At 51.2% G+C, this 23,747-nt stretch overlaps 1 protein-coding gene across 1 annotated transcript in view; it reads left to right on the top strand.

Moving 5' to 3' along the window:
• Synj2 (synaptojanin 2) overlaps window positions 1-23,747 on the top strand; it is a 56,061-nt gene that overhangs the window by 7,912 nt on the left and 24,402 nt on the right. Inside the window, 10 exon segments of the mRNA XM_013024537.1 lie at window positions 4,040-4,123; window positions 11,362-11,423; window positions 14,305-14,401; window positions 16,642-16,814; window positions 18,069-18,150; window positions 18,785-18,934; window positions 19,008-19,173; window positions 21,418-21,609; window positions 22,478-22,559; window positions 23,505-23,645. Coding sequence (XP_012879991.1) covers window positions 4,040-4,123; window positions 11,362-11,423; window positions 14,305-14,401; window positions 16,642-16,814; window positions 18,069-18,150; window positions 18,785-18,934; window positions 19,008-19,173; window positions 21,418-21,609; window positions 22,478-22,559; window positions 23,505-23,645 — 1,229 coding nt within the window.

The raw sequence follows: 23,747 nt of genomic DNA, 5'->3' as shown, positions 1-23,747 counted from the left end.
CTGTTGTTGCCTTTGGCTGTGATTCACACCCTGGAGGATAATGCCATCTTGTGTGTGATCAGCTAGAAGGGGAAAGTTGCAGAGAGGCCCAGGTGTGATGCTTCTGTGCAGAGCCAGCTGCGGCTGTCCTGCCTGTACAGTGCAGGCGTGGCTGGCCGCATTCCTTACTCCACCGCTGTGTGGAGCCTGGGTCTGTGTTCTCACCGGATGGAGCAGGCCACCATGGAGAACGTAGCCAGCATGATGCTGGGGCTGCTCTCCAGGGCTGTGCCCAAGACCTTTGTGTCTTCAGGAGATTGCTCATGAGCCTGCAGGTCAGGAGAGGACAGGGATGAGGCTGTGAGGCTTCTGTTCTCAGAGGTGTGTGTGTGTGTTTGTCTGTCGGTCGGTCTGTCAGCTGTTTGCCTCTCACTTGGCTCTCTGGCCACTTGCTGACAGAGGTGCTTCTGATGGCATCAGGAGACGGGACAGTGGATGGGGTCAGCTCAGCCAGCGCCGATGCCCAGTCGGAGCAGCTGGGGAGGAAGTAGGACACGGTAGGCAGGGGGCCCTGCCTGCCACCTGGTTGAGGTCCTGGGTCATGATGGTACCACCCTCAAATACGTATCCCGTAGCCTCCTTAGGGTGAGTCCGCCCTCCGAGGTTTGGGCGCAGAGAGGGGTCTGTTCTCCAGGTGGTGGGTGTCACCTTCTCTGATGACAGGTGACATCTGTGGCGGCGGGTGCACAGCCTTGGCAGGAAGGAGGACTGCTGGGGGCCGTGCAGCCTGGCGGCAGCGTGACTCAGGCCAGAGTGGCCCTGCGTGGGCCTGTGGGAGGTAACCCAGTTCCCCCAAATTAATTCTCAGGGTTCAGGAAGAGGTGCCCGAAGAACTCTCATATCTGCCCCGTTTCAATCTTTTTCTCAGGAATAAACGGTCTTCCTTCCTCCTTCCCCTCGGGCTATGTGGGTATGGGGGGAGAGGGGGCGCGTTGCATGCTGTGTACACTTGCATTTTGCATCTCTTGTGTGTGTGTGTGTGTCACATGCGTTGTGTATCATGTGACTTGTAATGTGCACTTGTGTGCCGTATGTATTTTCTTAGTGTCACATATGCCTTGTGTGCTTGTATTGTAGGCATGTATGAGTTGTATGTCCATGCATATGTCATTTGTCACATGCCCTATGTGTGTACGTGTTGTTGTTGTGTGAGTGTGTGTGTGTAGCCTGGCACGCTCCTCAGGGAGGAAGTAGTCTGAAGTCATCGTGGTCAGCCGTGAGTCACATGTGGCGGCCTCTGTGCAGGACTCACTGCAGGCAGCAAACCCTCAGCTTATCAAACAAAAGAGGAGAGAAAAGTCTGGCTGTTGCCTGTCAGGCCCTGGGCCACCCAGGGAGGTGAGGACGCCCAAGAGGCCTCGTGGAAGAAGCTGTCTGGAATCATTGGATCTGGAAGTAGAAGCCCAGTCAGGGCCTCTCTAGTGGAAAGTCTGCACCGTTGTGAGCTAGTCCTTTGCTGAGGGGAAGCACCCCGCGCGACCCCTGGCTGCCGGGCCCAGAGGCTGCAGCCCTGCTGGGCCTTCTGCTGCGCTAGCCAGGGACTCCCGTCTTCCAGGCAGGGGCACCCGCTAGCCAGGGACTCCCGTCTTCCAGGCAGGGGCACCCGCTTGCCTTTGGGGCTGTTGTTCTTCCTTCTCTCCCTCCTCCTCTGCATCTTGTCTCTGCTTGGATTCTTCCTTCCTGCGGCCTTGCCACACCGGTCCTCGAGTCTGCCCTGCTCATCTATTCTCAGAGTGAATTTTTGGAGTGACTGCTCTGGGCTGGGAGAGTGCTTCCTTGTTTACCCTCTGGGCACCAGGTGGCCTTGACTCCATTGAGAGAGGACCCCAAGGCTGATGTACTCAGGGCCATCCTGCTACACAGATGAGAATTTGCAAAACTGAGCTAGACCAGGGCCTTTCCCACCTGCATTACTCACTATCCTGCTCACCTCAGAGGGCATCTGAAGGCTGTGCACGGTGGAGCACACCTGTAATCACAGCTACTCAGGAGGTAGAGATAGGAGGATCATGGTCCAAGGCCAGGTAGAGCAAGGGCTTGAGACTTAATCTGAAAAAAAAGCTAAAGTCCAAAAGGCTGCAAGTATAGATGCAAGTGGTAGAGCACTTGCTTAGCAAGCGTGAAGCCTCGAGTTCAGATTGCAGTATCTCTCCTCTGGTTCTCCCTCCCGCTTCCCTCCCCCCTCCCCCCTCCCCCCTCCTCTTCTCCTTCTCTCTCTTCCCCTCTCTCCTCTCCCCCTCCCTCCCTCTCTCTCTCCCCCTCCCTTTCCCTCCCTCTCTCTCCCCCTTCTCTCGCTCCCCTTTCTCTCTCTCTCTCCTCCCCCCCCTCTCTCTCAGAGGCATCCATGAAGCAAGACAGTCCCACAAGTGTTCAAGCTGTTCTTTTGCCCAGGACAGCGCTGTGGTGCTTCTCTTCTCTGGTCCTGATGGGACGCAGGCATAGCCGCTTTTCCTGGGGAGAAGGTGTGGACAACTCTTCCTGGGAGTTGTTCGGGCACTCAGTGCTCCAGTTTTCCAGAGCTGGCTCTGGGCAAGCCACGTTGCAGGAGGAGCCAGGTTTGAGTGCCGTGTGAGGGCCCCTGAGCCTAGGCCAGATCCTGGGCGTTGTGAGCGTCTGTCTTCCTGTGAGAATGTGGCCTGTGTGCATTACGGTGCTGGTCATAATGTGCAGGAAGGTGTCCTGCATCCTAGCGTTGCCGCCACAGCTGCATCGTGTTGAACCAGCTGCTATGCTTGGTGGGTGTACCAACGCTGCTGGTCGTCAGTACCTGTGAACAGAAGGCACGCTCTTAACCCAGTGTTTTTTCCTTTGGCATCTAATTACAGCCCAAACACAGGCTTGCACCATTCCTGTGGTCTGGAGACCACGCAGGTCTCGCTGTCAGTCCCCCTTTCCTTGCAGAATTACTAATGCATGTGTGATCTGAGTGCAATCTAGCCTGCATGGAAAGCTACCCTGTAAGGGAGCAGGCTGGTGAGCAATGGAAAGGCCTCGAAGAGATGCCCTGCCAGGCCAGGGTAGGGTTGCGCAGATAAAGGCCGGCATCTGATAACCGCCGCAGCCATCCCCTGCCAGTGCTCAGAACGTACTTTTTGTTCTTTAAACTCTCGTGTGTTCCTTCCCATATCAGAGAGGCCCACAGGCCACTCTGGGTGCTGGAGAGGAGAAGTTATATTACTATTATTATTATTTTTATTTTTTGGGGGGTCCGGTCGTGGGGCCTGAACTCTGGGCCTGGGCGCTGTCCCTCGGCTCTTCAGCTCAAGGCTAGCACTCTACCACTTGAGCCACAGCGCCACTTCTGGCTTTTTTCTTTTTGCTTATGTGGTGCTGAGGAATTGAACTCAGGGCCTCGTGCATGCAAGGCAAGTGCTCTACCACTGAGCCACTTTCCCAGCCCCCTACTATTATTTTTTTAAAGCATAAGTAACATTGTTCTGTGCAAGGAGGAAGTGTTAGTGACGTGTGTGGACTGGGAGCGCAGTGGCACAGGACTGGGACCAAAAAGCAAGTTCAAGTTGAGTCTTGAGTTGTCAAGTGTGAGACTGACGGACAGTGGACTAGGGCTTTCTGCGTAGCTGGTTTGTTTTATTTTGTCCTGTCCTTTCCCAAGGCTCCCTGCTCCCGAGCTATTGGGCAGGTGAAAATAATGGCTCTAAGAAAGGTCTTAGTGAAATTCCAGCGCATTTGCTAGTGGGGGCTTTCCAGGGTGATGGAGCTCACAGTCCCACAGACACCCCCTCCCCGACCCCGGGGCCTGGGCCCTTGAGTCTGCTCCAGCCCCCCGTTTGGGGGCTAATCAGCGGCCTTGTGCACCCTGCTGCCTGGCCACCATTTGGGGAGCAGCGCCAGGCATGCTGGGGGAGAGCAGAGGGCGCTGGAGTCCGCTGCCTGCCCTTCGTGGCTGGTGTCAGGTCGCAGGCACCAGCTCCTGTTACCAGCCCAGGACATTGGGTTTCATTGAAGAATGCCTTTTCCTTTCTGTCTCCTTGTGCTGCAGACAATTTACATGGATGATGGAGTGTCATCTTTTGTCCAGATCAGAGGCTCCGTCCCGCTGTTTTGGGAACAGCCAGGCCTTCAGGTAGGTGACGGCAAAAGAGAATATCTTCCCCTTCAACCACTGTGCTTTCCTTCTTTAAACAGGTGTCTTTCATGATGTTGTTTCCTCAGTATATTTGTGTTGAGACAGACTGTTAGAAGTGTACTGTGTGTCTGAGTGTGCATGTATGTGTGAGCATCAGTGTGTGTATGAGTGAACGACCAACACGCGTAGGGTGAGAGAATACACAGGCCGGTTCCAGTCCCGGGACCGAGTGTTCGTTGTACTTGCTATTGCTCCATGGTAGTGTGGGGTGTCTGCTGAGGCTGGTGCAAACCCCAAAACACGGGTAGGGTCCCCACAAGTGAGACCGTGAGGCCAGTGTTGAGAGTGACTGGCTTTCACAAAATGCTTCAGCAGGGTCCCTGGGGCCCTTTGTGGCTGTGTCACCAGCGGCACTCGGTGCAGCCACGTGAGGATCACACAGAACTTTCCCATGCTTTCTAAAAATACCCCCGTGCCATTCAGAGTGGGGCTGTGGTGAGCGCCAAAAGGAGTTGGCCTCTGTGTCCTGGGGAGAGTTCAGGGTTCAGGGGCAGGGACACGGCCCGGGAACACGCTTGTTGTCAATGAAAGGGGCACTGCTCCTGCATTTGTGGCCAAGCCGATTGGATCACTCCTCCCTGCCCTCCTGACCCTTTTCTCCTCTAGCCCGAGGACGTGCGGGGGTCTTCAGAAGACCTCCCTCCAGAATTCTGGGTCTCCAGCTCTTTTCACCAAGAGCTCTTTTGTGGCTGCTGTGGCTCATCACCAGCCACTAAGGAGCCCTAGGCTCCATGCGTCAGGGGCTTAGCCCAGCCCTGGACTTGACCCCATGGCACCTAGAGAGGAGTCCTCTGTCCCCTTAGCCATCAGCACGTGGTGTTGACAGTGTTGGTCACGTGCCGTATCAGCCCTTAGAGTGAGCTGGATGATGGATGATGGATGGAGCGTCGTCTTTGGGCTCTGAGGAAGACTTTGTTCACACTGCCTTCCCATTCGTGAGGACCACAGTGGCGGTGCGAGGGGGCCTCCGGCCTGACCTCGACTTGGTGGTACCATGGAAAATTCCTCAGGAGCATTTCCCAAAGGAGATCTTTTGGAACCAAATTACTGAGATGTTACCTCCGTGCCGAAACTCCACCTACTTGAAACACCCAACTCTGTGGGGTTTAGTGCATTTATAGATCTGTGTAGCAATCTAATTTTAGAGCTCTTTTTCTTTTTCTCTTTTTTTTTTCTTTTTGTGCTGGGGACCAAACCAGGGGTCTCGTATAAGCTAGACAAATGCTCTACCACTGAGCGCCTAATATGAGGACCTTGCGCCACTGCCTGAAGTTCCTGCATCATTAGCAGACTCCCTTCCTTCCAGCTCAGACTCAGGCCTACATAACCTTTAGTCTACTTAATGACTCGATAAGATTTCCTGCTCTGGACATTCAATTTGAAGGGAGAGTTTGAAATTTTATTTTCTTTAAATGCGAGATATTTCTCCAGAAACGTCTTGACCTCTGAATTTAGTGAGGCCCTGTCTCAAAAACAAAACAACAGCAGCAAAACAAGCAAGCAAGCAAACAAACCCCTAAATCAATGAGTAAAGTATAAGGAGGAGTCAGGGAGTCTATGGTATGCGTGATGCAGAACTCATGAGAAATCCCAAAATTATCCTGACCAGTTTTAGACTTGAAAGGATACTGTGAGATGTAGCGGTTTCCCTCCCTCTCAGCTTAGGGTCCTTTTCCCAGTACCTCAGACAGGCCATGCTCCCATGCCTGGGGATGGCTCTTACAGTCTACCAGTTCCTCCTTGTCCTAGGCTCTGTTCCTCTGTCTCTCCAAGGTGTTCAGGGGGTGTACTTCACCCTGGAGTTGGAATTGCATGGTCCTTTTTCTTCCTCTGTTTCCTCTGAATCTTTTGACCATCTTCTAGGACTCGTGATATTCTGATTTCCCTCGTGGAAAACAAAACCGAGAATGCTTGTCATTTCCTATGTAATTATGGGAAGCTCTCCAGCCTGCCCTTCATGCCGGTCCAGACGCAGCCTGACGCTGCCATGGAGGGTGGAGCTCCATTTGGCATAGCCGAGGGTGGGACATGGCAGCTGACACATGCTCGTGACTCTCCAAAGCCCCTGTTGTGTCTTCAGACATAGTTCCAAAGCCTTCATGTTCTCAATCTTCTGAGGGATCTGCTCACTTTGGGGCCCCGTACCTATGTGAACCTCTTAAGGGCCATCCAAGAGATTCTGAGTCATCTTCAGAGGAGATGAGGGAGCAGCCTTACATAGAGGTCTACAGTCACCAGGATGAACTATCAGTACCAAGCTCAGGAATCCCAAGTATTTTTCTCTATTTTGAGCCCCTCCCCATTCTTTGTCTCTTAGGTAGCGTGACAGTTGGAATTTTGTGGGCGAATGGCTTATGTGCGAAGTTGTACTGTTGTGCCTTCTTAGGGGCTGCCCAGAGAACATGAGCCCTGCCCGGGATGGGCAAAGGACCATGGTGATCACCTGTCTGCCAGTGGGCCTGGGCCTGACGCTTTCAGCACACGCCGAGATCTGTGTGCCTTTAGCCCTTTTCATCTTTGCCATGTAAACAGGTTGTGTAATAGCCACAATGAAGTGTTGCCCTGCAAACTCACATCTCCTCTGGGACAGCTTGTTACAGGGTGTGGGTGCTATCTGTCACTCTGTGGAAGACTGCTCCCTTTGCCACTGTACAGCTTTCCTTCCTGTGGCCTGCACACTTCACAGACACATACCTGACCTGCACGTGAGTCTGATTTGCGTTTTGTAGTTTTACCTGATGGAAACAGCCAGAAGATGATACACCATGGATTAGAGACTCTTGCCTACATTCACCTCTTCCCTGTCAGGACCTATTTCTTAAGTTCTTAGATAGGTGGGCTGCAAGTGATAGTGTGTGTGTGTGTGTGTGTGTGTGTGTGCACAAAGGTATGAGATTGTGTGTGGTATATCAGTTTCCAGACTAGGTCACTGAAATGGAAAAGTCCTCTGAGTGGAACTGAACAGAGCCAGGGACAAAGTGGGCTGTGCAGGGGGTGTTGGTGAGTCCCATGAAGCAGCTTCAGACTTGTCCCTGGCTCTTCATAGTCCCCACAGAAAGAACCAAGGTGGTGAGTGGTTTTCCAGAGGGATTCAGAGCCTAAGCTTTGCAGTTATACTGACCACAGTTCAAATTCAAGTTCTGGCAACCCACTTGGTAACAATATATACTTTTGAAAAGCTCTGACCTTGACTACGCCTTAGTCAATAGTGGTAAAATGAGGTTTACAATACCTGTTGCACAGGGTTATTGAGAGAATTAAGGCTCTTAAGACATACTAGAACTTCACACAGAATCTAGAACCCAAAATAGCCACTCAAAATAGTGGCTATTATGTTATTAACAATAGTGGAACTAAGCGGTGAAGCCTGGGCTGATGAGGTTCCCCATCCTCATGAGGGCTCCGAGATACAGTCCCGTGGCACAAACACCAGTTTCCTTGGCATGTTGCTCAGCCTGATGGGGAGCCAGCAACCCCAGGCTGAGCTTGGTATTCACCTGGCTGGCGTTTGTGGGGCGTCTCTTGGGTGCAAGGGACTCGAGGGATCAGGTGTAGGCTCTGCCTTTAAGAGAGGGGACAGGGAGGTAACAGTGTTGGTGAGGTTTCTGGCGGCTTGGCGAGGGGCAACTAGCCCAAGTTGACACATCCGTCAGGATTCTTGTCCGCATTGGCTTGTGGGAGAGGGACACAGCCCCTACAAGAGGGGACACAGCTGTGCTTGTAACCCCTGGTTCCTGCATGTCCAGGGAACAGCACTGGTTCAGAGCTGGGGGCTCCTTCGGTCTGGGTGGGGGGCGAGGTGGGCAGCGCCGGGGCATGGCAGCTGAGTGTGTGTGTGACACTGAGCTGGATCCACCCAGAGGGCACTAACCCAGTCTTGCCAACAGTGCCACCTGTGAGAATCCCCTGGGAGCTGTAACCATCCTGACTGATACCCAAGGCAGCGTTGTAGTGATGAAATCACAGCATCTGGGACTAGTTTCTGAAGACCCTGTGCTGGGCCATCTGGGAAGCCCTCTGCCGCATGCCTATAAACAAAGTGTTCTTGGAGTCTAGAGGGTGTAGGAAACTTGATCGGCACCATTTGTCCATTTCTGTAGACACTTCTGGCCTACTAGTGTAACCTTGCTGGGCTGGAGCTGGGGCCAACTGTTCTGCTGGCTCTGGTGAGCTGGTTAGAGCTCCTCTCGCCAGCCTCAGACTGCTCTTTGGGGTGGAGGCACAACTGGACATTGTCCTCAGAAGGATGGCAATCAACCTAACATTCCCCTCCCCTCCCCTCCCCTCCCCTCCCCTCTCCACCCTTTCCCTTCTTTTCTTTCTCCTTCCTGTCTGTGGGAGCAGGGGGTTCTGGGACAGCCCAGTGCTGCATGGGATTGTGTAGTTTCTGCTCAGATCTACGCTGTGTATTCCTGAGTCTCAGTGTGTAGCAGGGTTGAGTTAATGACTTTAGGGACCAGAGGCTCCTTAGACAGAGACGGGAGGCTGGGGTGAAGGAGAACAAGGAGAAGCCAAAAAAAGCAGCTTTGTCAGCCCAAGGGGCCCCCAGCCAGCCCTGGCTGCCAGTCCTTGAGGCTTCTGAGACATAGGACCTCAGCAGTGACCCCAGCGAAGGGCAGAGCTCCACAGTGATGCGGTTGCTCAGGGGAGGAGGGACTGGCAGGAGGCAGGGTCGGAGGGATCCAGACTACACAGATGCACAGGGCAATGGAGGAGGACTTTCTGAGAAGGCAGAGGCTCCAGCTCCCTTCCCTTTCCCCTTTAGGAGATGGGGTCATGATGTTTGAGGGGCCTCAGAGGCCTGGGTCTGCGGTGGGGACTCGGCTCAGAGCCACCCTCTCCCACCCCTTCCTGGGCCCCTGCAACTGAGCGAAGGGGAGGAAGAAGATGGGACGGGAGTCAGGAGCAGCCTGCCCGCCAGAGCTGCACTGGGTGGGGCCGTGGGAGTCCCTGGTGTCACTGGTGGGGCGGGGCAGATGACTGCTGGGTCCAGCCCCAGCCCAGCTCTTCCTTCAGCAGGTCTGAGCTTGGCCTGGGACTGGGCACCCTCAGGACTGAAGGCTGGACTCTGAGCCTAGACGGCTGACTTTGGTTCTCTTCTTGGTGTGCTCCCACAGGGACTGATGCTTGGCCCTGCTCTGGGAGGTTTCTTGTGCTGACTGACAGGTGACACAGAACAAGTTTCCCTGGCCTTGGGCCCTAGCCTTAGGGGATCTCAGAGGGGAACTCAGGGGAGCACATCTCTGTGAGCCCCAAGAAAGGCTGGTGCTGACAGATGAACAGTTTTCTCCATGCCACAGGCCCATGGGTGTTTTTTGAATTCAAGACATTTTATTTTTATTTTATTGGTCATGGGGCTTGAACTCTAGGCCTGGGCACTATCCCTGAGCCCTTCAGCTCAAGGCGAGTGCTCGACTACTTGAGCCACAGAGCCACTTCTGGTTTTTGAATTCAGGAGCTGACATTTTCTGAGTGAGGCATTGGCGGCCACTGGGGAGAGGAGAGAAGGGAAAACAAGCAGCGACATGAAGGCGCCCGCTCAGTCTATTATGAACCCCCATAGATCAGCAAGGCTGCCTCATTTTATACAATGTTTCCTTTGTGACCATAGTTTTCCAGGACCAGTGAAATTTAGGCTTCAGTTGAGTCATCTGTATAATCTCTAATTTCTGAACCTTTTCCCATAATTTCTGAATCTCTTACTGGGGATCCAGTGTGTTAGATACAAATCTAAAGTGAGACACGTGGCCAGTGGTGTTGATCACACTCGGTGATGGCTGTACTCATCATGTGGATGAGTCTGATGATGACACTGCTCTTACAGCTCTGAAAACCAGGCTGAACACATGGTACATTTTCAGGCCCGCAGAAAATGTGTTAGCTAGCCAGAACTCCTTCATCCAGATCTGCTGAATTGTCACCTTGTGTCACCCACATGCATGCTGTCATTTGTTTTCTCAGCCACTTGAGAGGAAGTTGTATATATTGTTCTCCACCATTAGTTTCCGGATGCTTTTTCCTAGAACAGTTCTACTCTGACAGCACCACAGCAAAGGTACACATTTGAAGAATTCAACATTGGCGTAGTATTTTAGTCAGGAAGACAGGCATTTTCCAACTCAGTCAGGTGTCACCGTAGGCTCTCTGTAGCGGCTCTGCCCCTTCAGTCCAGGCCTACACTCCACATTTATTTGTCCAGCTCTAGTTTTCTCCAGCTGGGTTGCCCTCCAGGCCTTTCTCTCTCATGTCACTGGTAGTCTTTGAGAATGGAGGCCTTCTGTTACATCAGCAGCCTCCTCTGGGTCTTCCTGCTGTTTCTGAAGGCTCCCTTGCTGTGTGACAGCATTCTTCCAGGCACACGGTGTCCATGTGCCCTTCAGTGACATTGATTTTGGTCCCCTGTCAAGGTGCTTTTGCGTGTTGCTACTTACAGTTGTTTTCCCTTCCAACTCACTAGCAGACTGTGACAGATATTATGAGATCATATAAGTATCACGTTCCTCATCAAACTTGACTTGCTGTTCTTTACTATCATGGCTGTAAAATGACATCTTTCCCTACTGTACAGAAGAGCCCTTCTTCCTCATTTACCCACTCACACACCTCATAAACCTCCACCGGTCCATTTACCCACCCATCGTACCCCCATCCTTCCGCACCACCTAACCTTCCACTCACCTAGCTAATACTGCTACCATCAGTGCGAGTCAGAGTCCTGTTTTACTTAGGTTATAATCCACTGTCCTTACATCATTGGCTGCTCAAGTTGCCCCAGATTTGGTCAATGAGAACCCCTTCAAGCTGATTGTAGAAATGGTACCTATGTGAAAGATTTGAACTTAAGTTGAGGAGTAAATAGGTAACTCTAGATATTCAGACAAAAATCCAGATTTTAGGACTAGTGAGGAACTAGGAGGTGGGAAAGTGGTTTGGCTGGATAGTCTGGGGATGTGATTTCTGTGTTCTCACCCCAGAATTTCTGGTGGCTGGGCCTCTGGGTCAGGGGCACTGTTAGCACATCCAGGAGGGCTGACCTGCTTGAGTAGGGAAAGTGTTGTACAGGTTGCTGAGTAGCTGCCAGCCATGCCTGGCTGGTGGAGAGAGGGAGCATGGGAAAATCACGGGTCTGTCAGCTCACACAGCAGAAGTATCACCTTTATTCTCTCTCACTATAGGTTGGCTCCCATCATCTGAGACTCCAGAGAGGCCTGGAGGCCAACGCCCCTGCTTTCGACAGGTAGGGATGGTCAGATACCACTTGAGGCCTGCACATGCGCACTCCATTCAGACATTGGCACTAGGGAAACAGGAATCAACCCTGAATTCAAATCTTTGGATTTGTGTATTTTGGTCCTTTATGCAAGAAAAGAGTTATAAAAGGGCTTTTCATTTGTCAGGTTTCCCTGAAGATTTCTGTGTTCAGAGAGCAGCTCTTTATCTGTTCCCCCCCGGCTCATGGGGCCTGAACTCTAGGCCTGGGTGCTGTCCCTCAGCTCTTCAGCTCAAGGCTAGCGCTCTAACACTTGAGCCACAGCGCCACTTCCGGCTGTTTCTGCTTATGTGGTGCTGAGGAATCGAACCCAGGGCCTCATGCATTCAAGGCAAGCACTCTACCACTGAGCCACCTTCCCAGCCCCTTATCTGTTTCTTGTTACGGTAAGATTTCATCTATCTATTCTGATTAATTAAGGGTTATTTAAATTACAGGATACTAGTAGATGCTTATTTATGTGTTTATTTTTGTTTGGACTCAAGACCTTGCACCTACTCCTTGGCTTTTTCATCATTTGGCTGGTACTCTGCCACTTGAGCCACACCTCCTATTTTCCAGCTTTTTCCTGGTTAATTGGAGATAGATCTTGGGGACTTTTCTGGTTGGGGCTGGCTTCGGGCCTTAGTTCTTGGATCTCAGCCATCTAAGTAGCTAGATATAGGTGTGAACCACCAGCAACCAGCCTTGTTTTTGTTTTAACATAAAACATTCCTAGGTTTTAAAGATTATAGAGAGATGTGAAGTGTAAGAACACTAACTCCTAAACCCCACACTCTTAAGAGATTTCATTGCTAACAGGTTTTTGTTTCCCCTTTCTACTGAGGCTTGAACTCAGGGCCTTGTGTTCTCCCTTGGATTTTTTGCTCAAGGATGAGCCATTGCTAACCTGAACTGGTTGTAAAAAAAAAAAAAATCTATGCTCTTAATAGCTTCTTAAATGATTTTTTCTTTTAATCTAAATGGGTGGTTCACTGGTGTGGTTTGTGAGCTCATCTTTGTTGTGAGCTCATCTGTCTTGGAGCATTCTTTCTTGGAAGTTTCTGAGTAACTTTAAACGACTCAAGATGAAGTAGGACCGGATTGCAAGCTCATGTGAGGGCTCATTTATTCTCACGCATTATCAGAGGGAATTCTCTAGCTTCTGTTAGCACTAAGTGTGAAATAGCTGCTTATCTTTATAGCTTCCTAAGGGCCATTTCTTGTTTTTACACCAAGTGTTTAACCTTTTGGGTTTCCTACTTACGTGGGGATGGTCTCCTTGTAGACACCTCAGGTGGGTGATGAACTTCCTTGTCTTCTTTATGTGTACCATCAGAACTGATGCTCAGTTTACCTAATTCACCAGATGTCCTTAATGTTAAAGCCAACGTAGTATTCCTTACCCTTTGAATTGATCTTTCCAAATACTCTACAAATTCACTAGTTATTGACGTGATTAAAATACAACAATAAACTAGAAACATAGAAACATGTCATTGTGGAAATTTCAAAAAGAGAAAAATGTTTAAAGAAGAAAATATTGAGAAATCATCTACTGTTCCTAGTACATTTCCTTCCATCTTTCCACATTAAGCACAAATATGGATAGCCGTTCCACTAAGTTATAATTCCATATCTGCTTTTTGCATTGTATCCTTTTGCTCCTATTTTTTTGGTCTGTGTTGGGCTTGAACTCTGGTCCTGGGCGCTGTCCCTCAGCTCTTTAGCTCAAGGCGAGCACTCTGTTGCTTGAGCCACAGTGGCACTTTTGGTTTTTTGGTGGTTTATTGGAGATAAGAGTCTCACGGTCTTTCCTGCCCAGGCTGGCTTTGAACTGTAGTCCTCAGATCTCAGTCTCCTGAGTAGCTAGAATTACAGGTGTGAGCCACCGATGCCCGGCGGTGGTATTGGTGGTATTCTTGATTCCTTTTTTTTTGTCTTGTCCATTGTGGGGCTTGAACTCTGGGCCTAGGCATTGTCTCTCAGCTCTTCAGTTCAAGGCTAGCACGCTACCACTTGGGCCACAGTGCACTTCAGGTTTTCTGGTGGCTAATTGTAGATAATAGTCTCATGGACTTTCCTGCCCGTGCTCGCTTTGAACCTCGATCCTCAGATCTCAGCCTCCTGAGTAGCTAGGATTACAGGTGTGAGCCACCGCACCTGGCCTCCTTTTGCTATTCTTTAAAGCACCACTGTCAAACATTTCTCACAGAATCCATAAGGTTACCTTTAGCAAGCTGGGGACAAGGCTCTGCTTATTTGCACGTAGTCTCTGATACAGAACTGTTTCCCCAGAGCCCACAGGCTTTGCTGTGCTGTCTCGTTTGGGTTCTATGTAATGAAATGTAGCGTGTGGAAGGATAGCTAAATGATGGGGGGAGGCTCTCACCTGTAATCCTGGCTACTCAAGAGGCTGAGATCTGAGGATCACGGTTTAAAGCCAGCCCGGGCAGGAAAGTCCATGAGACTCTTCTCTCCAATAAACCACTCAAAAAATGGGAAGTGCACTATGGCCCAAATGGTAGAGTGCTAGCCTTGAGCTGAAGAGCTGAGGGACAGCATCTAGGACGACAGTTCAAGCCCCATGACTGGAAAAAAAAAAAAGAAAAACCAGCACAGCCTTTATGCTGTGCATTATTGCTGGAGCCATTCATGCAAATGGCCTGGACAGGACCTGGCCCTGTCCTGGGATTGCCGTGTGCAGAGGTGGTGGCTGGGAGGAGGGCGTGTCTTCTCTGCACACACTCTGGGCCAAGAACATGGTGGGTACGGGACTTCTGGCACTGAGAAAGGTCCGCCCTTCTGCACATGCCCCTGGGCCCCGTGGTGTCGCTGTGGGGTCACCATTGTCGTGCTGCTGTTGCAGGCACATGGTTCTTCTGAAGGAGCAGTACGGGAAGCAGGTGGTGGTGAACTTGCTGGGAAGCCGAGACGGGGAGGAGGTTCTCAACAGAGCGTTCAAGGTAACGCGTCCCCCCACCTCTTCTCCCTTCTCCACAGCTGGGTGTTGATGGATGGGGGACGGAGGGGACCCTGTGCAGGTGGAGCCCTGAGGCACAGAGGCCACTCCTGTGGAGGGAAGACAGCAGAAGACCACCCTGGGCAGGCTTAGGTCTGTCTGCCCTCCAGCCTCCTTCACCCAGTGATCGCGGCAACTCCAGGGGACAAGTTGAATTTTGATGAGCTGCAGGATGGGAAACTTTGCTCAAAGTCAAAGCTGTGCTTCCCCAGGCTCCTGTGGGCGGGGAAGCCTTCCTGCTTTCTTGAGTTGCTTTAGTGCAGAAGAGAGAAAGGGCCAGCCAGGCACTGCCCCAGGCCTTCCCACAGAAGAACCATAGGGTGTTTGTGTGATTGCTCTTCAGAGCCGTGCTTGGTTGAAAGAAGGACACAGGTGAACCTCCTGCTCCCTGGGCAGCCTTCAAGACTCTGTGTACTGTGTGCCAGCTCCTAGTAGGCTCTTCCACCTCTTAGCTGCCCAGAGCCAAGAGCCCAGGTCCCTGATAGGGAAGCGTTGCAGTTGAGCCCAACCTGTGAGCAATCAGTCTGTCATGGAAGATTCTGGAATGAGTGTCATTGGCCTCCTTGTTGCTTGCCGAGGTTCCTGTGGACCTCTAATTAGTAGAAGCTGGAGGAAGCTCCTTCTAGAGAGAACCTAAAGCTACCTCAGCCTAAGGTCAGGCCAGTCTATGCCTCCACTTCCACATGACCCCTGACCTCTGACCCCTCACTGGAGGAAGCCTAGTTCAGCCAGAGCACTTGTTTTACTCTGTAGCAGAGTCACATGCTTGAAACAGGGACTTTCTGGTTGCTACTTTTATTTGGCCAAACCTGCCTTTCCTGTTTGGTTTGTTGCCATGAGCAACAAGCTCAAGAAATCTCTCCTCCTACTCATCTTGGCAGTGATGCTGGCTGCTTATTTTAAGGAAGAAGTAAGGGGAAAGGAAAATTCCCAACAACCAAAAAAATGTACCCTTCCCTTTTCTGCCTTGAGTTCTGGAGAAGGGCCGTGCTTGGCCTTCCCCAGGGCTGGCGGCCCTGCCTCTGGCTTGGGAGTCAAGGCTTCTTTTCTACCCAGATGGCAGGAGTCAGTCCAGTGGGGAGCACAGGTCCTGGGGCAGGTCGCAAAAGAGGCGCATTCTGGAAGGACCCCTGGGGCGTAGCTCTGACTTGGAAGTCACTCAACCAGGCTGAGGCCGGTATTGGCAGCCTGCCTGAATCCTGGTGGTCATCACATCACAGCAGGACAGGGGCTGGCTCCAGGGTAACTCTCTAAACCACCAGTCACACGGCTGAGTTCGCAGGCGACTCCATCCATAAAATCTTGCTTGAAGATGGCAGTGTGTGTCCGTTTATATTCTGACTACCCAGGGTAATCAGAGCCCTGGTCTGTTGGTCCTCAGCACCTCTGGCTCTGCAGATGCGTGGCTTGGTCTTACCCCGTCCGCCATGTAGCTGTAGGGAGGCCTAGAGGTGGGCAGCCTGGGATGTCCACTCTGTCCTTGACCCTGGGGAGCAGGCAGAAGAGTTTCTGAGCTAGGAAGCTTCATGTGGAAGGGGCCTGTGTCTGAGAAGAACATCCTGGGCTACCAGCAGCCCCAGACTCTGCTTCTTCCCTTTCCCAACCTTCCCTCTGACTCCAGGGTCGCTGCCCTGTCTCTCATCACCCACATTCTGAGGTGTCACCGTTCTGTAAACCCCAATGGCTGCCTCAGCCAGCACCAGGCCACCACAGAGGCCCCCTTTCCTGGTGCTGGTGTCTGTCAGGATGGGGCTGGTTACCAAGGCAACGGGAGCTGGATTGTGAGCTCTGTAGCCTGCCACATGCTGCTGTCTTTGAGGGCTGGGGCACTTGGGCCATCTGAAGAACAGGGCAACCCTTCCCTTGCCTGTGCCTCCCAGAGCCCTGCAGGGTGGGATGTCCCCAGGGTGCCACCCCTGCTCCGGGCTCTTTTTGCCCAAGGGGGGCCTTCTGCCTTTGTGCAGGCAAGATTTTCTTAGCTTCTGTCTTCCTAGGGCCTTTGTCCTGTGCTTCTGTTTCAAGGTCAGGCTGGTCCATGGCCTGGTCGTCTGTGAGCCTCCTAGCTGATCTGAGCACACTAATGGGCAACTGTGGTTGGCTGCAGAGCGAGCTGCCAAAGGAAGTGTGCCGTCACCATCCTGCCGCTGCCCCTGTGCCCTTACACCTTCCTCTTTCCCTTTGCAGAAGTTGCTCTGGGCTTCTTGCCACGCCAGCGACACGCCTATGATCAATTTTGACTTCCATCAGCTTGCCAAAGGTGGGAAGCTAGAGAAATTGGAGAACCTGTTGAAGCCTCAGTTAAAGCTACACTGGGATGACTTTGACGTGTTTGCCAAGGGCGAGAATGTAAGTCCACGGTGAGTCTGGTCTGAGCTTGGTCTTCCTGCTAGATGAGGGCTCAGGGGCTGTAACCCGCAGGGCAGTGCTCCTCAGGGCTTGTCTGCCCTGGCAGTCCTCTGGATCATAAGCAGGGTGATTCTGGGCCTCTGTGGTTCTAGTCTGCTCCTCTCCTTTCCTGCTGAAATGAGCTTGTGAATTCTGTGAGTAGATGGCAAAGCCTAGTTCGTTGGATAAAGAAGCACCCTAATAGAAGAGACAGGGTTAAAACCTAGGACTGAGATGACCACAGTGCGACAGGACTTGTCATGATCACGTGAGGAGAGCTGGGGCAAACCACGGTGCCAGGGAGGCTGCCCTGTGGTGACTTGTCCAGGGCCCAGAGGAAAACGTGGGGTTTACTCAGCGTGCAGTCAGTCAATCCTCATCACGTGTAGACTCCACACTAGCGGATTCATCTATTTAGTTCAGCTCATTGGTAACCTCAGAATCTCGTCATAGCCCTCTCATGTTCACTCACAGACTTGCAGAGCAGTGGAACATGTGCCTTCTCTCAAGGGCCCGTGTGTTCTCGTTTGCTGTCTAATTGCATGGTTCACTTCTTTCTGTGCTTTTCTTGGTAACTTCACTGTTTAAAAGGGCTCCAAGCCCAGCATGAAGGTGCAGCTTGGCATCTCTAAGCCTTAGAAGGCAGTGATGTACCTTCCATAGGGCACACTTAGATAAGCTTCCTTCAGGCCTGAGTTGTAGTGTGTGGCTGGGAGTTCAGTGTGGATGAAGCAGCAGTCTGCAGGAGCCCTTCAGCTTTCAGTGCATTCATGTAAGTCATGTCCCAGTAAGCTCACTGTAGGTTGAAAACATCCTAAGTCAAAGGTGCGTTTAGTACTCCAATTAACCATCAAGAACCACCCTAAGGGGCTAGCTGCGTATACTTAGTAATGTGTGTTTACACAGAAACCATGAGCAAGTTGAGGGCAGTGTTGTGGCCAGAGGCTCACAGGTACCTAACGACTCTTTTTCCCAGGAGCAAGGAGGTAGCATTTGGTAATTGAATGTTCTCACAATTTTATAGAAAGGCACCGTGGGTAACAGAGCTGCCCTTCCTTGCCCGCGAGCCAGGCCTAGGTCTACAGAGAGTGCATTCTGGGGTCTGTAGGGCATTTCTGCAGGGAGGAGCCCAGGGGTTCTCTCCTGAACAAGATTCCATAGAAGTTGACAGACTAGAGCCATGTGTGTCCCTGAATTGATTCCATTTTTTTCTTGTGGTCCTTAAGTTTTCAGAAAGGCACTCTGCGGATGAACTGTCTTGACTGCCTGAACCGAACCAACGCTGTTCAGAGTTTCATCGCACTCGAGGTCCGTCTCCTGAGCATCTGCATTGTGTCTCACACCCTCAGTGGGCCAGGCTGGGCCTGCCTAACATGCCTTCAGCTTCACTGGTTGGCTTTCCGGTGATGGGGCGGGTGACAGGGATGCGCTGGGGCTTCTGGACAGGTTCTCTGAGAGGTGGCTTGCCTGCGCCTCCGTGTGTGTCTCCCTGTCATAGGCTTGCTTATTCACACACTCATGGAATGCATCCCAGCCTTAGCTTCCCAAAGGCACCAGGCACCCTTGAGAAAGAGCATATCTGTGTAGTGATTGTCATGAATACTGCTGGGCCAGGCCAGAGGGAGGCTGGCTCTGAAGCCAGAGGCAGCATGCCTGAGTCTGTTGGTGTAGCCCAGCTGCCTGGCTGACTTCTCCACTCCATCTTGGAGGGAGGGAACTGGGGTCCCTTCCTGCTGCCCCCCTCAGTGCTTGCTATCTACTATTAGTGATAGTGGGTGGTCAGGCATCAGAAAGAAGGTTGGGAAGTTGGAGCCACTCTGTCCTGCTCATATCTCAGGGTAGCACAGGGTCTGCACTGTGCTGGATATAGCACCCACTAGGAGGCCCCTGGGAGCATTCCCAGTAGGCAGCCCAATGCAGCTGTCTCCTCTGTCTCCCTCAGGTCCTTCACCTCCAGCTCGAGAGCCTGGGGCTGAACTCAAAACCCATTGTTGACCGCTTTGTGGAGTCCTTCAAAGCCATGTGGTCTCTGAATGGGCATAGCCTGAGCAAGGTGTTCACAGGCAGCAGGGCCCTGGAAGGGAAGGCCAAGGTAGGAGCAGGGTGAGGGAGCAGGGAGGGTAGCCTCACGGGTCCCTCTCACACCTGGACTTGGTCTCCTGCAGGTGGGGAAGCTGAAAGATGGGGCCCGGTCCATGTCTCGTACCATCCAGTCCAACTTCTTCGATGGGGTGAAGCAGGAAGCCATCAAGCTGCTGCTGGTTGGCGATGTCCACAATGAGGACTCAACAGACAAAGGCAGGATGCTTCTGGACAACACTGCCCTTCTGGGTAATGAGTTCTACCCTGCTTGCATGAGGGTGTCTGTGGTCTACTTTGGGGGCGCAGGTGGTGGTAGAGGCTGAGGTTAACTTTCCCCAGGACCCTACCAGGAAATCCAAGATGGCGGGTGGAAGATAAGTAAGAGATTTTGATCTGTCTTTGGTCTGAGTAGTGGGCTGACGCAGCTTTTAATTGATACTGTGCAGTTCTTCCTCACTATTGGGAAGGCATTGTTGTTAGGATCCCTGCGGAGACCAAAATCCAAAGATCCTCGAGTCCATAATGAAAATGGCACCATCTTTGCAAATAACATCTACCCGTACTCTTATGTACTTTGTTATCTCTAGATACTTGCCCCATCTAGTGCTATGGAAATCATTTTTCTACTATATTGTTTAGAGGAAACTATAAGATAAAGTCTCTGTACATGTTTAGTACAGCTGTAATTTTTTTGCCAAGTAATTCCAATCCGTGGTTGAATGGATAGGGTGTACAACTGCAGGTGGCTGTTTCCCGGGAGCTGGCCCTTCTGGACTCCCCTATTTTTTGGAGTGCCCTCCTTTCCCTGTGGAGAGGAAGGAAGGAAGGGGCAGGACTATGAAGGAGTCTGCACTGTGTCTGTGTCTTTGAAGCTAACTCATTTCAGAAATGTCCTTGGAGACCTGGGCTCCCGGTCTCCCTGATAGGTGTCTTGTGACCCAGGGAGCTTCTGGAGGGAGGGAGGAGTCTGCAGTCCTGTGTTGGCCCCTGAGAACAGTTCCTGGGGCAAGTGCGTGGGGACAAGGCATGTCCAGTGTCAGGAAGGCTATTAAGAGCCCATCAGTGCTAGAGGTTTTTTGGGGAAAATTTTAATGACAGCTTATTCCCTAGAGCATGTGGCCTTCATAAGTAAAGGAAAAGAAGGGGAGACTGGCATTTTTATAAGAATGAGACAATTTTAGACTTTTTGGGGTATGTTTGAGAGAGAAATTAGCCCATGTTTACAATGGCTCCATAGGCCTTTTCTCTCTCATTCTTCCATATATTGAGGTTGCTTTCTGGCCTCTGATAGCCAAGGTGAAATTAACTTCTGCTCTGGGAATAGTTCTAGCTCAGAAAAGCTGAGCAAGCTCCAGATTCCATAGTGAGGCTTATTTAGTGGCAAAGCAGAGGAGATTTGGGTCAAGTCTCTAGATTAAAACATTGGAAGCCGGGTACCGGTAGCTCACACCTGTAATCCTAGCTACTCAGGAGGGTGAGATCTGAAGATCACTGTTCAAAGCCAGCCTAGGCAGGAAATTCAGTGAGACTCTTATCTTCAATAAACCACCAGAAAACTGGAAGTGGCGTTGTGGCTCAAGTGGTAGAGCACTCGGCTTAAGCTGAAGAGCTGAGGGACAACACCCAGGCCCAGAGTTCAAGCCCCACAATCAACCAAAAACAACAACAAAAGGATATATTTTGGTTAATAAGGTGGCTAGTGATGGTGGTGTTCTTTCTTTCTTTTTTTTTGTCGGTCATGGGCTTGAACTCTCGTCTTGGGCACTGTCCCTTAGCTCTTCAGCTCAAGGTGAGCTCTCTACCACTTGAGCCACAGTGCCACTCCTGGTTTTCTGAGTGGTTTTTTGGAGACAAGAGTCTCACAGACTTTCCTGCCCAGGCTGGCTTTGAACTGAGCCTCAGATCTCAGCCTCCTGAGTAGCTAGGACTACAGGTGTGAGCCATCAGTGCCCACTTAGATTCATTTTGTGAATGCTTTAAGTCTGAAGGCAAATAAGCAAAACAGACCCTTTCAGGTATACAGGATGGAAGTAGAAAATGCAAAGCTGGGGCTTTGGGTTGATGAGGCGCTTAGAGTTACATGTAATATATTACAACTTTATAACATTACATTTATACATACATGCACATACACATAGCACATGATTTATATTGTCCACCGTAGTGTCCTCTTGCTTGCTTTCATTCCTCTGCTATGTTCTGTGGGATCATGGCAAGAATGCACAGGGACTTTCTCCCTCTGTGTCTGTGAGATTTCTTGTGATCTGATCCTCACATGACTTCTATGAGTAATGGTACCAGGGCATGCGGGGTGTATTTCCGGTCCTGTGTTTTTGTACGTTGATGGGAGGTGTTGTGGTTAGTGTCATCTTTCTATGTTCTGGTCCACATCTGCAGGGCTGTGAGTGGTCTCTGGCAGGCCACCCTCCTGTGCTTTGGGAGGTGCCCGGCTCTGGGCTGGAGAAGGACTTGCCTCTTTATGCCTCCTGACAGTGACTCCCAGGATTCTGAAAGCCATGACCGAGCGCCAGTCAGAATTCACAAATTTTAAGCGGGTTCAAATCGCCGTGGGGACCTGGAACGTGAATGGAGGGAAGCAGTTCCGGAGCAACCTCCTGGGGACGGCGGAGCTCGCAGACTGGCTGTTGGACGCTCCCCAGCTCTTGGGAGCTGTGGACTCTCAGGGTGAGGGCAGTCACGTCACGCAGGTGAAGACAAGACATCTGACGTTTTGTCAAACCTGCAGTAGCAGGCTGACCACCTCAGTAGCACCTCTTCCTGTAACGTTGGCATTTATATGCCTCAAAATGTTTAAAACACCGTGGGCTAACCTTCTGGAATGCTAACTAGCAAATTAACTCTGACTCGTTTTCCAAATATTTGGAAGGATTATCAGAATGACACTCTCTTTTTTTGTGGGGGGTGGGGGGTTAGTATTAGGGCTTGAACTCAAGGCTTTGCACTCTTTTGCTCAAGTCTGGCCTCTAATATTTGATCTATAACTATACTTCTACCCTTTTTCTAGTTAATTAGAAATAAGAGTCTCTGGGATTTATCTGCCTGGGTTGGTTTTGAACTGTGATCCTCAGATCTCAGACTGCTGAGTAGCCACTAGCACTCAGCTTTTCTTTCCTTCACAGGCAGAGATTTTTGCAGTTTAGCTTTGGGTCATTGGAATCCGATTGTCATCAGGAATGACAACCTAAATGCCAAGCTGCTGTCTGGAGCTGCGGAGCCAGACTTGCAATTAATGTTGGTCCTGTCCAGGCCAGCTACACATTGTGCTTCCCTAATCTGGTACTCTGAAATGCACAGTGCACCCACATTGTTCCACTCCTGACCTCGTATGACGGGTCTCAGTCAACATTCAGGTGCATGGAAAATGCTATATAATACCTCCTTTGGGTAGGTTTATAAACAAGTGAATTTCATGTTTAGACCTAAGCTCCACCCCCAAAGTGGTGCACTTAGAAGAGGGCAACACAGACCCTGTGAACCAGTAGTGCAGGACATGGAGGTTCTAATTTCCTGCATCTCTTGCTTTACCTGCCAGATGACAATACCCCAGCCGATGTATTTGCTGTGGGGTTTGAAGAGATGGTCGAGCTGAGTGCTGGGAATATCGTCAATGCCAGGTAAGGGCCAAGAGCCTGCCTGGGGAACAGGGCCCCAAAGTCTGCTCAAAGCTGCTCTGGTCTAGCAGCCTGCGGCCCTGGTGCCGTGTGCACTTCTGGCTATTCCCCTTCTCCACACTCACCATGTGCTGCCCCATTCCCCTCTGCCCGCCAGTGAAGGAAATGGATGGAAGGTCTGGTTATCACTGTGTCTGTGGGGAGCCTGGGCCATGGGGTGCAGGGAGCTGGCATGTATGAACTGGGATCCCAGGGCAGGCAAGGCTGGGGGACAGGAAGAGAGGGCTGATTCACATTTCCTGGGGAGAGATGAGAAAGCATGAGTGTGTCTCTTGATACCAGGCAGGAAGGAGAGAGCCAGACCGTCAGGTTAACTGGCATAAAACCAACCAGACATTCCCTCCAAGCTTCTCCAGTTTTATTTCAAGGAACTTCTTTACACATAAATAAAATTGCCTCTTTGGAGCTCTTATGAGCAGATCCTAGCTAGGTGTCAGGGGTGAGGAGAGACTGCTGAGAGGTGTGAGGCACAATGGGAAACATTAGCTAGTTCACGAGAGGGATCAAGGCACAATAGTCACATTGGATACAGAATCACTTTTATAAAAAAAAAAAAATAGCAATAGCCAGGTGCCAGTGGCTCACGCCTGTAACCCTAGCTACTCAGGAGGCTGAGATCTGAGGATTGTAGATCAAAGCCAGCCCCGGCAGGGAAGTCCATGAAACTATCTCCAAGTAACCAGTAAAAAAAAAGAAGTGGGGCTTTGGCTCAAGTGGTAGAGCACCAATCTTGAGGGAAAAAAAGGCTAAAGGATATAGTACCTGGCCCTGAGTTCAAGCCTCAGTACCAGGACCAAAATTAAAAAAAAAAAAAAAAAAAAGGGGTTGGTCAGTGGGAGGTGGTCTTCCTGCTAACCTCTTGCCCTTCTCCCGCCCTTCCATGTCCAGCGCCACCAACAGAAAGGTGTGGGGTGAGCAGCTTCAGAAAGCCATCTCACGCTCCCACAGGTACACTCTCCTGGCTTCGGCACAGCTGGTGGGCGTCTGTCTTTATATCTTTGTGCGTCCATACCATGTCCCATTCATCAGGTAAGAACATTTAGTTTATAAACGTCTGGGGAAGGAGGGGGTGTGAGTCTTTGTATTTTGTTCTATGACTTCTCTCCCCTCCACCCTGCGAGCTCCACCCCC

The sequence above is a fragment of the Dipodomys ordii genome, unplaced genomic scaffold (genome assembly GCF_000151885.1).
Source record: "Dipodomys ordii isolate 6190 unplaced genomic scaffold, Dord_2.0 Scaffold77, whole genome shotgun sequence".
Classification (NCBI taxonomy): domain Eukaryota; kingdom Metazoa; phylum Chordata; class Mammalia; order Rodentia; family Heteromyidae; genus Dipodomys; species Dipodomys ordii.
Note: the sequence above shows the minus strand (reverse complement) of the source record. Positions and strands in the feature narration are given on the sequence as shown.